Source organism: Dromiciops gliroides, chromosome 5 (assembly GCF_019393635.1).
Source record: "Dromiciops gliroides isolate mDroGli1 chromosome 5, mDroGli1.pri, whole genome shotgun sequence".
Lineage (NCBI taxonomy): Eukaryota > Metazoa > Chordata > Mammalia > Microbiotheria > Microbiotheriidae > Dromiciops > Dromiciops gliroides.
In genome coordinates, this window is record NC_057865.1 from 110317462 (window position 1) to 110330850 (window position 13389).

General features: G+C 43.0%; 1 protein-coding gene across 2 annotated transcripts in view; it reads left to right on the plus strand.

Moving 5' to 3' along the window:
- SLC13A4 (solute carrier family 13 member 4) overlaps positions 1-13389 on the plus strand; it is a 57238-nt gene that overhangs the window by 25643 nt on the left and 18206 nt on the right. Inside the window, exons 3-9 of one of the 2 annotated variants that reach the window (XM_043969134.1) lie at positions 1082-1218; positions 3254-3432; positions 4125-4179; positions 4768-4807; positions 6365-6442; positions 7669-7853; positions 8665-8784. In XM_043969134.1, coding sequence (XP_043825069.1) covers positions 1082-1218; positions 3254-3432; positions 4125-4179; positions 4768-4807; positions 6365-6442; positions 7669-7853; positions 8665-8784 — 794 coding nt within the window. The remainder of the gene's footprint in view (positions 1-1081; positions 1219-3253; positions 3433-4124; positions 4180-4767; positions 4808-6364; positions 6443-7668; positions 7854-8664; positions 8785-13389) is intronic. The other variant, XM_043969135.1, reaches the window with a different exon arrangement.

Below are 13389 nucleotides of genomic sequence, written 5' to 3' on the forward strand. Positions count from 1 at the left end.
GTTTTGGTTTTTTGGTGAGGCAATTGGGGTTAAGTGAGGTTAAGTGGGGTTAAGAGAGTTAATTGTGAGAAGTGTCACACAGCTAGTATGTGTTAAGTGTCTGAGGTCAAATTTGAACTCAGGTCCTCCTGAATCCAAGGCCGGTGCTCTATTCACTGTGCCACCTAGCTGCCTCTGTCCTTCATTCGTGAAGAGGACCATGACACTGGAGTGATGTCATGACTTGCAGTGAATTGGACTTAAGTGAGGGAAGGCTGTACAAGGTCACCAACCTCACTCTCTCTTCCAGAGCCATCTGGGTCCAGTGATAAAATATATATCAGGATGACAGTGGAGATGGCCCTGGATGTTTTTAAAGGCAATTAGCTTAAGTGACTTGTCCAGGGTCACACAGCTAGTTAAGTGACTATGGTGAGATTTGAACTCAGGTCCTCCTGGCTCCTGGGCCAGTGTTCTATCCACTATGCCACCTAGCTGTCCCTTTTTCAAACCTTAAAGAGCTATATTTATTCTTATTCTTGGGCAGCTAGGTGGAGCAGTGCTGGGCCTGGAGTCAGAAAGACTTCCTTTTCCTAAATTCAAATCTCAGACACTCACTAGCTGTGTGACTCTGGGCAAGTCACTTAACCCTATTTGCCTCAGTTTTCTCATCTGTAAAAGCAGCTGGAGAAAAAAATGGAAAAAACCACTCCAGTATCTTTGCCAAGAAAACCCCAAATGGAGTCATGAATACTCAGACATGACTGAAAAACAACTCAACAACACCAATTCTTATTCTTATCATTCCCACGCTCAAGTACAGTACCTTATATGTAGCTATACTTCAACATGTCCATGACTCAGTGCTGATCATCCATGCCATTTCATCCTGTGTGATTCTGGTCCATTCTTGTCCGTGTTGTCCCATAGATTCTCTATGAAGGATCTGGATTTAGAACCAGAAGGAACCCCCTTCCCAGTTGACTTGATGATAGGAGTCAGTCCAAGCAAGTCCATAAATATTTATTGGAGAGTTAGAAGAAAGTCTCCATAAATCCCCCATTCTTCTAGATGACTGGACTCGTTCCCTGCCTCCCTCCAGGTGGCTGCAGAGTACTTCAAAAACACCACCCTGCTGCTGATGGGAGTCATCTGCGTGGCAGCAGCAGTGGAAAAATGGAACCTACACAAGCGGATTGCCCTGCGCATGGTCATGTTGGCAGGAGCCAAGCCCGGCATGTAAGTACAGCCTTAAGCTACTGATAGATTCATCCATGTCAATACCATAATCTAACCAACCAAATGGTTAGGCTTTTGGTAGACTATATACATAACATTAGACTTCTGCCTGATGGAACTTGGGCATTATCTAAAACAAGACAGACATGTAGACTATGTGACCTTCTTACAATGTTTTTCTTTTCACCTTTTAAAATTTATCAGTATTCAGGAAACAGTAAGGGCAAGAGGTCGGGGGGATTGTCTAGGATGTACAAATGTGGTTGTCAGCATTTTCCACTCATGCTCAAATTCTATGTTCATATTTCTACTTGGAGGATGCATTGGGTACAAAAGGTCAGCAATCCACTACCTACTCCCTTAAGTAAGATTTTTTTTCTGTTCTGCCATTTCAAAAATCAGAGGGACTGTTTACTCTGACAAGTGAGATCAACATATGCATGATGCTTGAAAGGGCAACAACATTGCTCCATGGTAGGTCTATCAAATTAACAGCCCTGCTCCTTCCATTGTATAGAGTTGAGCTTGATCACTTAGTCTCTTTTTTGTAGAATGAGAACAAGAAGATAAATACCTTCTAGGCATGTGGAGATCATTAACTGGGTTACTTTTGAAAGAATTTGATCTCTTTTGAATCTTTTCTGTGGATTAATCACAAGAAAATATTCATCCCAGACTAGATTCTCCCTGACCCATTATCTACTGGTTTCTAGATCATCCCCACTCCCCATTTCCCCATTTTCCCCATCATTTGCTATAAGTTCATGCTGTATTAAAAATCATTTGGATATCAGCTTACTCAAAACACCTTTAGAGCATTAGCCTACCCCAGCAATAATTCAGAAATTAGATATGCCTACCCCACTCCACCAAATTGCATTATGTTTCTTGTCTATCAAGTGAGGCTATTTTCATAGATGCCTTGTAGAAATATATACTCATATTGTCACAGCTTTATGTAATAAATCAAGAAGTCAAATAGAAATGATTTTTAATAATCTATAGCCCTAAAAAAAATTATCCATAGCTCTGTTCTTCCCTATTAATAGCCAAGACTGTCATTACAGGAAGAAACAAGAAGCATTTGACTTTAAATGGGCTTAATGGCTCAGGGAGAAAACAAAAAACTGCATACTGGGTTCTGGATTCTGTTCTCTACTTGGCCACCAAAACACCTTAGTTGGTTTCCCTTTATATTTGATGGTATACAAACACTCGAGTTCAAATTCAGCCTCAGACACTTACTAGCTATGTGACTCCGGGGCAAGTTACTTAACTTCAGTTTGCCTCAATTTTCTCATTTTGTAAAATAGGAATAAAAATAATAGCACCTATTTCCCAAGATTGTTGTAAGGCTCAAATGAGATAACAGAATAGCACTTAGCACAGTGCCTGGCACCTAGTAAGCACAATATGAATGTTAGCTATTATTATGTCAATGGTAATTCCTCACTGAGCTCCCTCGTGAGGGTGTTGTCTGACATGTTTTAAGATTATTTTTACATGTATTCACACACAGGAGAATCATGTGGCTAAAGTAAAGGAAAAGTTGTTAACAAATACTATGCTTGGGGCAGCTAGGTGGCACAGTGGATAGAGCACTGGCCCTGGATTCAGGAGGACCTGAGTTCAAATCCGGCCTCAGATACTTAACACTAGCTGTGTGACCCTGGGCAAGTCACTTAACCCCAATTGCCTCACTTTAAAAAAAAACAAAAAACAAATACTATGCTTCTGGCACTAGGGCTATTGTCTATTTAAGTAAGGACTTCTGCCTTGCTTAAGACCATTAGCTCTTGAAATGGTTTACCGGTTCTCTGGTATGAGATATAAGTCCAAGTTTATGCTTAATATATATCTACTATTACTAGATTAGGACCATCCAATGCAAAGCTACTGAGAAATCTACATGCCACTTAGAGGAAGAGTCAAGCTGACTTGTTTCTAGGGCTCTAGATCCCATTACAGTCCTCTTTCAGGTACCATGAGCCCCACTGACAGCTTCTCAGTTGTGCTGTGGCCTCCTTCCTTCCAGGCTGCTGCTATGCTTTATGTGCTGTACCACCCTTCTGTCCATGTGGCTCTCCAACACCTCCACCACCGCCATGGTGATGCCCATCGTGGAGGCCGTGCTGCAGGAGTTGGTCAGTGTTGAAGAAGAACAGGTCATGGCGGCCCCTGGCAACACCAGCAGTGAAGAAACTGAGCCAATCAGTACAGTTTGCTTGAGTTTTCCTAAACCTTTAGCACTCTCCTCTTCCCCATACAAGACCTTAGGTCCCTCTTCTCCCCCCATATATCTCCCTGCTCCTGTGACTTCCATACTTACCTGTATGGCTCTATTTTCCAGTATTCCCCCTAAAACTCTGAGCATTTTCCTTTGAGACTGCCCACTGCCAATCCCTGTTTCTTCCTCCTATCTCAAATAGTGACGGCCACTACAAATTCCTCCTTTTTCCTCAAGTGTTGTGGACCATGTCCAAAGCCCAACCTGAAGCCCATGTATATTATCCCTTTGGGCCATCAGATCAGAGAAGGAAAGCATGGCTATCCACCAAGCCACTCTGGGAGTTAGAAAGAAACAATGATGAATGTTATTGGAGGCTTGAAATACCTTCTCACCAAGCTTAAAACCTTTAAAGAACCATTTACTGGGGGCAGCTAGATACACAGTGGACAAAGCACTGGCCCTGGATTCAGGAGGACCTGAGTTCAAATCTGGCCTCAGACACTTGAAACTTACTAGCTATGTGACCCTGGGCAAGTCACTTAACCCTCATTGCCCTGCAAAAAAAAAGAAAAGAAAAAGAACCACTTACTTCCCTGTGTCACCTGAAGGCCCAATATATTCTCGCTTCTCCCTTCTTTCTCTCTCTCCTCCTCCTCTTCCTCTTCTCTAACTACAGGTCTTGGTGAAAAAAATGGACCCCCTTCTCTGGAGCTAATTTTTGTCAATGAAGAGTGAGTACATCCATTCCCCGAGAGGGAGAGGGGGAAAGTTTCTGCCTCCCTTTGTATGTGTGTTGTACACTTATCATATTCTCTTTTACATTATAATTAGCTGTACTCTGTGTTACTTATAGCTATTGAAAAGCAGCAGGATGTAAGGGACAGAGTACTTGCCTTGAAGCCAGAAAGATCTAGATCCAAGCCCCACTTCTGAATATTCTGGCTATATGACCCTGGGCAAGTCACCTAACCTCTTAGAGTTTTAGTCAGTTCTCTAAAACTGTAAGTTACAAACAAGGTGCCAACTTGTATTAACAGAAGAACTTCACCATGTCCCACAGGTTCAGTTCTTATCCCTGGTTATTTTCCCAGACATTTCATCCCTCCTACTAGCTGCAAACTCCTTGATAGCTGGTGCCTTTGTTATCATTTCTAAACAGAGTGCCTTGTACGTAGTAGGTACTAAAGGAGTGTTTATTTTTTCCATTAAAAAACATAAATATTGACTGTGAAGAATGAAGAGAACTTGAATCTCCTAAAGTCCCACAAAGTCCAGTTCAATGTCCTCCCTCATCTCTTGTTCTTTTTGCTCTCTTCCAGCTCATCAACCCCAGATTTCCCTTCTCTGATGCAGGGCAAGGTACTGCTTTTTCTTCTTTCTGTACTCAGGGATCACTCATCAGGCCAGTGGGATAAATCAGGGAGGTAGCGATGCCCAGCCTCCCTGGCCCCCAAGATCATTACCTTCTTCTGGCTAATGAAGGCAAAGAACCACTCAAAATGGAGGGGTAGGGGAAAGCATCCAAGTGTTGGCAAGTCCATGACTGGCATCCCCTTCTACCACAGGGTCGATCCTAAATGACTCATAATAATGGACACCACCTCAGAAAGTACAAATGTATCTCAGAGGGCAGCTAGGTGGTGCAGTGGATGGTGCACCAGGCTTAGAGTCAGGAAGATATCCTCTTGAGTTCCAATCTGGCCTCAGATACTTACTAGTTAGCCATATGACCCTGGGCACCTGTTTGCCTCAGTTTCCTCATCTGTAAAATGAGTTGAAGAAGTCAATGGCAAACCACTTACAGTATTTCCTCTAAGAAAACCCTAAGTCTAGTCACAAGGAGTCAGACACAACTGAACATCTCAGTTTTCACAAACTTCATATAGGAAAGTTGAGATTTACAAGAAAGATATATTGAGGTATGGGGTGGGGGGAGAACATCATTAATTACTTTAAAGAAAAATCATTCCTATTCCAAAAAGGATTCTCTATTTAAAAAGCATTAATAGTCTTAAAAATAGTTTCAGGGCAGCTGGATAGAGCACCAGTCCTGGAGTCAGGAGGACCTGAGTTCAAATCCAGCCTCAGACACTTAACACTTACTAGCTGTGTGACCCTGGGCAAGTCACTTAACCCCAATTGCCTCACCAAAAAAAAATGTTTCAATAGTCCTTTAAATAGCAAGCTTCTCTATATTTAAAAATAATTCAATTTACAAAAATTCAATATGTACAAAATTTTAAAGGTATATATATATATATATATATATATATATCCATACATACACACACACACACACACACAGAGTACTATAAGTTGGAAGCAATTTAAAGTTTTTGTATCATGAATCCATCTGACAGTCTAGTCTATGAACTCCTCAGAATCATGTTTTTAAATGCATAAAATAAAATATATATGCTTGCAAAGGAAATAAATTATACTGAAATACAATTATTGATATATAATAAAAGCATGCTCACAAATCCCAAGTTAAAGAACCCTGGGTTTAAAGAATTTTCTTTATTTTAAAGGGGGCGGGGGGAAAGAACTAAAAGTTTCTTTAGAGAAAAGAATATTCCAAAAAATTAGGATCAGCGAGAGAGAGGCATCTTCTACCAGACTTTTAACCTGGTGTTTGACACTGAGGGTGTTTTGGAACAAACAATACTATTATTACAACAGTAATAACAATAACAAATTTATATAAGGTTTTAAAGTTTACAAAGTGTTTCACTTAGCAAGATGGAAGCAGAACTGCTGAAATGGGCAGTCCCAGTCAAACAGTCACCTTCCTTGGCTTCTATCCCCCTGACACCACAAGTCTTCCACAGCCACCCCCAGTGTCAGGGGTACTCATGTAGGCACTTTGTCCCAGACAGCCTTCTCCTGGCAAGCTCACTGCTCTTGTTCCTGCAGAACCTGAATGGAGTACATATGGTCACCAACCCTATCATGTCTGTGAAACCTCAGAGCAAGAGACAGCACTCGCCTCAGGTAAGGGGGTCTGAGGTAGTCCTGTTTTGTATATGAAGCATGTTTTGAAGGCACATCGTCTTCCATGTGTGTCCCTGCAGACCTTGGAGGATTAGGTCCCACAGTGCTTAGCGGTGTTATGTCTGAGCCCTCTTTGCCCAGGGATAGAATAATGCCCTCCTCACCCACATGAAGGCTTTAAAGGGTCCAGCTCAGGTCCTTCCCAGGGAGACAGGTATGGCATTGGTTCCAAGCAGTGTGACCTATTCCACTACAATCTGGCCCAACAGTGGGCAAGGGCCAGGGAGGGAAGGGAATGAAGAGAAAGGGAAAGGTGGAGGAGATTCCTACCTTAAGCTGTGTCAATGGGAGCTGTTTGGTGGGTTGGTTGGTTGGTGTCCTTCTTTCTCAAAGAGGATCAAAATGACATCATATTGGAATTAAGTTAGCGTGTCCACCTGTGGCTGATCAGACCAATACAAGCTCAGAATGTTCTACCACAGGTTCGACACAAATAGTTCATTTATATGAACATTTGGGATGGAGATGTCTCCAAATTTGCACATCTCACAGTGGTGGGTGGATCATAATAATAGATCACATTTTATATACATTATGACGTTTGACCCTTCTAACAGCCCTATGAGGTAGGTGCTATTATTCCTCCCATTTAAAGATTAAGAGACTGAGGTTCAGAGAGGCTAATTAACTTGCCCAAAGTCACACAGTTAGCAAGTATCTAAAGTGGGATTTCAACCCAGGTCTTCCTGACTCTAGGTCCAGCATTCTATCCACTTTACCACACTGGCTTCTGCTGGTGAAAATTTGTCAGGAAAAATTGTAGAATATATTCCTTTTCAAGTAGAATTTGGATTATATGACCTCTGAGGTCCCTTCCAGCTATTGAATTCTGGGGTTGTATGAACAGAATGTCAGCTCCCTAAGGATAGGGGCTGCTTCATTTCAGTTTTTGTATTAGCATAGTACTTACAGATAGCAGGTATTTAGTACCTAGTAGTGGTGGTGGTGGTGGTGGTAGTAGCAGCAGCAGCAGCAATAGTAGTAGTACTTGTTGTGGTTGGTGGTGGTGATGGAGATGAGGGTGATGATGGTGGTGATGGAAACGTTGGTGGTGAAAGGCAAGCATCTTTCTGGAGTATGAACCTGGATACCCCATTACTTATGATGCTCTCTAAACCAGGCAGCCAGAGCTGAGATGGAGGGGTACAGTACATTTCCTTTGGCAGGAACGGCTATTAGTCCTGCCCCCTGACCCTAGGAACCTGGAGCTGAGCAGCAGGTACAGATCCCAACATGATCACATGGTCTGCAAGTGCCTCTCCCTGAGCATATCCTATGCTGCCACCATTGGGGGTCTGACCACCATCATTGGCACATCCACCAGCCTCATCTTCCTAGAACACTTCAACAAGTAAGTCATGTGGAATTTTGCCTCAGGCAGAGCCTGGGATAGTAGAATAATGCCATCTTTGATTCAAAAGGCATAGATTGTGGTTTGATGCAGCAGGCCTGTAGCCTTTTGATTACAAAGTACCATGTTATAGTCTGAACACCCATCTTTCCAGACTCAACAGTGAAGCCTGGGTTCCTAGTACCTAAGCAAAAGAGCTATGTCAGACAGCCCAACTACTAAAGACCACAGTGGTCTGTCTAGGCATCCCTTCCAGTCCAGCATTCCCGAGAATAGAAACAGCCCTAAATAAAACTCTAAAGTATATAAAGTTTGTCTTAAGATAGAGAGCTGGCCTTGGAGTCTGGAAAGACCTAGTTTTAAGTAGAACTTCTGACACTTGCTGGTTATGTCACCCTGGACAAGTCACTTCACAGCTCTCGGCAATTCTTTAAGACTACATTAGGAGGAGAGGCCAATCTGCTTTGATCAGGGGAATATCCTCAACTGGAGTTCCCTATACCAATAAAATCACAGGAGAGAGAGTAAGAGAGACAGAGACAGAGAGACAGACAGAGACAGAGAGACAGAAACTTTCCTTTATCTTTATGGTAGCTATTTTGATTACTCAAGGGCCTTTTTTGTTTACTTCCAAGGTCAGAGGAATTGAGGTTGTTGGCTAAATGACTTCTAGATATGGAAGATGTCAATCTATAATTATAGACATCATCCCAACCATATTTGTCTCCCAGAACTTGTTAATACCAAAGTGCCATGTGGAACTTCATCCTCCCAACCTTCGTGGTCAGTGACCCAACTCTTTCTCTTCCAGCCAGTATCCAGATGCCGAGGTGGTGAACTTTGGGACCTGGTTCCTTTTCAGCTTTCCCATCTCCCTCATCATGCTGGTGGTGAGCTGGTTCTGGATGCACTGGCTGTTCTTGGGTTGCAAGTGAGTAGACCCTAATTCAGGAGCCCTGTCAATCCCTCTCAAACACAAAAGATTGACATAGTTCCTCTGTGCTAAGCACTGAGGAGATGGCAACAGTCCTAGCAGTGTGCTCCTGAGGAACCTCACCTTCCTCAAGGAAGGGGCTTCTAACATCTCTGGTTTTTAAAGGTGACTTTTTGATAAACCTAGAAAGAGTGCTTTTAATTAGGAGCCAGGAATTCTCCATTCTGGTCTTAGCTGTTTCATTGATTAAAAGCAATATCAATTACCTATTCAGTCAACAAACACTTATTAAGAGTCTACTATGTACCAGGTTCTGTGCTAAGCACTGAGGATACAAAGAAAGGTTTTTTAAAAGTTCCTACTATCCAGGAGATGGGAAGATAATCTGCAAATAACTATATACAAACCAATTACATACACAATAAATTGGAAATGATCATTAGAGGGGGCAGCTAGGTTGTACAGTGGATAAAGCACCAGCCCTAGATTCAGGAGGACCTGAGTTCAAATCTGGCCTCAGACATTTAACACTTACTAGCTGTGTGACCCTGGGCAAGTCACTTAAACCCAATTGCCCTGCCAAAAAAATAATAATCATTAGAGGGAAGTCAGTACTAGAATTAAGAAGGATCAGGAAAGGCTTCCTGTAGAAGATGGGATTTTCCAGGCATAAAAAGGTGAATCCACCATACTCTGCTATTGTTGGGAACCACCTGGAGTTCAGTTCTCCTGATAACAAACTAGGAAGGACTGATGAGGCAGAGAATAAGCAGGGCAGGCAGTCAGGATGGAGAAGGACCACAAGTCCATGCTATATAGGGATTGGTTGAAGGAATTGGAGTTATATGATCCAAAAAGAGAAGACTCCATAGGGACATGATAAAATGTACTGGAATGGATGCCATTGGAAGAGAGATTAGACTCTTCTGTTTGACCCTGGACTAAGGCTGAGGAACTGTAGGTGGAAGTTGCAAAGAGGCAAATAAAGGCTTAAAAAAATTGGGAAAACTTTCTAACAATTAGAGATGCCCAAAAGAGGAATGGTTGACCTCAGAGGAGTATGGGGGGAGCTCTGGGCACTGGAATTTTTCAGACACAGTTTACATGATGTTATGGCAATGATTCTCTTTGGGAGATGAGTTGGCCTAGATGACCACTCCAACATTCAAATTGAATAATTCTGTAAATCCTCAGGAGGGCAGTTGGTGGATCAGTGGATAGAGCACCAGGTCTGGAGACAAGAAGACCTGAGTTCAACTCTAGCCTTAGACACTTACTAATAGTGTGACCCTGGACAAATCACTTAACCCTGTTTGCCTCAGTTTCCTCATCTGTAAAATGAGCTGGAGAAGGAAATGGAAAGGCACTCCAGAATTTTTTTCAAGAAAATCCCAAAAGGGGGGGGGGGGTCTGCTGTGCTGAGGCAGGAGTGGAGCCCAACTACACAGTCACACTGACACAGATCCAGTCCTAGCCAAGGAAAGAGACCCCCAGAGCCTCTGAATCACCTGCAGCACCAGTATCATCTGAAACTAAGCTCATAGTCTGATGAGTGGGCTGAGCGATTGATGGGAGGAGATTACAGGAGTCTCTGCTGATGCTGAGGCAGAACTTGGGGTTTCCACCCCTGCTGGGAACCAGGAAGTAGGTTTGATTAGTAGTGGTCCAGGTAGGGGAGGGGCACAGGCTCATCGGAGCTGACAACCACAGCACACAAAATTTTGCTGTCTGGTTAATTAGCAAGTTGGCCTGAGGTTATCTATGGACCAGGCTAGGTGAGTGAAGAACCTACCCCTCCTTATATCATACCACCTGGGACCCTTGAAGCTTGGGACAGGGCAGGCCGGAGACAGTGCCCCACTTTAAGGAGCTAAAAGACAGGCAAGATGAGCAGACAGAAAAAGGTGAGGATCATAACAAGTTTCTTTAGTGTGTGGAAATTTATTTTGATTTGGGGACCCTACCTTTGGGCTGAGATTGGAAAGCCTTAGGCCCTCAGGGTCTCTTCTGTGTGTGAGGGGCTGGTGCCCTCCCCCTCTGCTTCAGCTGAGCCAGAAAGCCCCGTGGGCTGTGCAAGATGCCCGGTCAGACAGCTGGGGGGAAGAAGCCCCCAGCTCCCTCCGCCCTGAGCGGAGGTATCTGAGAGATGCTGGGCTCTGGTGTGGCCTGTGCTGGGGCCTGTGCTGGGGTGCATGAGGCTCAAGTGCAGCCCTAACCCCAACCCCCCACCAGCCACAGCCCTGGCTGGTGGATTAGCTTGGTCTGTGGGGGCACAGGAAGCCCCAAGATTTGAGTGGAGAGAAGAAAAGGTATATATAGACCTGGGGGTTAGACTCAGGAGGAGGATAAGGACAGATGAGAGAGGCTGAGAAGAGGGTCGGACAAGGAGACAAGAGGTGGAGAAGAGGACTGGGGGGGCAGCTGACAAGATTAGAAAGGTTGGAGGGTGGCAGATTAGAGATGGGGCTACAAGGACGCAGGAGAAGATGAGAAGAACTAGGAGCAGGGAAAAGAGAGGCCAAAGGGCAGACTGATGGAGCAGACAGACAGAAGGTCGGTGAGAGAAAAACACAGGGGTTCAGCGGTGGCAGTAAGGAGAGGAAAGTTAGAAGCAGGGGGATTTACAAAGTGAAAGGGTACAGGCGGAGTTAGTGAAAGTAGCTGAGCAAGTGAAAATACCCTGAGGTGAGAGGTGGCTAAGGCCCTTATTGTATTAAAAAGGTTCGAAGCGCAGCAGGTGGGAAAGAGATGCAGTGAAAAGAGACCGCAGAAAAGCAGTCAGGTTGTACATTTTATTTCCCTGTATTCTTAATTTTAAATAGTATCTCATAAATAAACTCTGCTTTGATTATTTAGTTAAGAGCCTTCTTAATCTTTAGTTTATCAATTTGGGAGCAGTGTGGTGGAACTTTATAAACGGCCCACATTAAATTAATAGCAGTCAGATAGCCAAACAGTCAAAAGTCCCCAAATTAGTCATCCACAGCTTAGTCCCCCCAAAATAAGGCCCAGCTAGTCATTTAAAATATTCTCACAAGTGATAAATTAGATCAAGGTGCACCCTCAGAAGAGGATAGCAATGTCAGGGCTCCTACAACCAAAGTTCCAAGAAAAATATGAATTAGTCTCAGGCCATAGAGGTGCTCAAAAGGGATTTTGAAGATAAAGTAAGAGAGGTAGAGGAAATATGGAAAGAAAAATGAGAGTGATGCAGGAGGATCATGAAAAAAAAAGTCAACAGCTTGAAAAGTCAAATTGGCCAAATGGAAAAGGAGGTACAAAAGCTCTCTGAAGAAAATCATGGCTTAAAAATTAGGATTGAGCAAATAGGAGCTAATGATTTTATGAGAAATCAAGACACAATAAAACAAATCCAAATGGATAAAAAAAAATAGAAGGCAAGGTGAAATATCATCTTGGAAAAACAGCTTACCTGGAAAATAGATCCAAGAGAGACAATTTGAAAATTATTGGAATACCTGAAAATCATGATCAAGGAAAGAGCTTAGATATCATCTTCCAAGAAACTATCAGGGGGAAATTGCCCTGATATTCTAGAAGCAGAAGGTAAAATAGAAATTGAAAGAATCCACTGAGCACCTCCTGAAAGAGATCCAAAAAGAAAAACTCCCAGGAATATTATAGCCAAATTCCAGAGCTCCCAGGTCAAGGAGAAAATATTGCAAGCTGCCAAAAAGAAAGAATTCAAGTACTATGGAGCCATAGTCAGGATATCACAAGATCTATCAGCTTCTACATTAAAGGACTGGAAGGCATGGAATATGATATTCCAGAGGGCAAAGGAACTGGGATTACAACCAAGAATCACCTACCCAGCAAAACTGAGTATAATCTTTCAGAGGAAAAAATGGAACTTCAATGAAAAAGAGGACTTTCAGGTATTCATGATGAAAAGACCTGAACTGAATAGTAAATTTGACTTTCAAATACAAGACCCTAGAGAAACATAAAAAGGTAAACAGGAAAAAAGAAATTAAGAGGAATGTTAAAAGGTTACACTGTTTACATTCTTACATGGGAAGATAATACTTCTAACTCATAAGAACTTTCTCAGTATTAGAGCAGATGATAGAAATAAATTTAGAAAGAGGGCACAGGTGGGAACTGATCATGAAGGGATGATATCTGCAAAGTATTTATTTTTCATTTATCTTTTTTTGTGGGGTGGTTGGAGTTGGGTGACATGCCTGAGGTCATGCAGTGGGTGAGTGTCTTATGTCTGAGGCCAGATTTTGGCTTGGGTCCTCCGGGGTCCAGGGTGGGTGCTTTGTCCACTGTGTCATCTAGCTGCCCCATGATGACATCTTTAGGTTAAAATTGAGGGGTGAGAGGAATGTACTGGAGGAAGGGGAAGGGGAGAGGTAGAATGGGGTGAAATCCCACATGAAAGAAACAGGAAATGGCTTATGGAGTGGAGGAAGAGATGGGAGAGGAGCAGGGCAGTAAATGAGCTTTACACTCATCAGAATAGGCTCAAAGACCTTAATCTCATCAGAATTGGCTCAAGGACGGAATAACATACACACTCAGTTGAGTGGAGTAATCTATCTAACTCTGCAGGAAAATAGAGGGGAAGGGGAT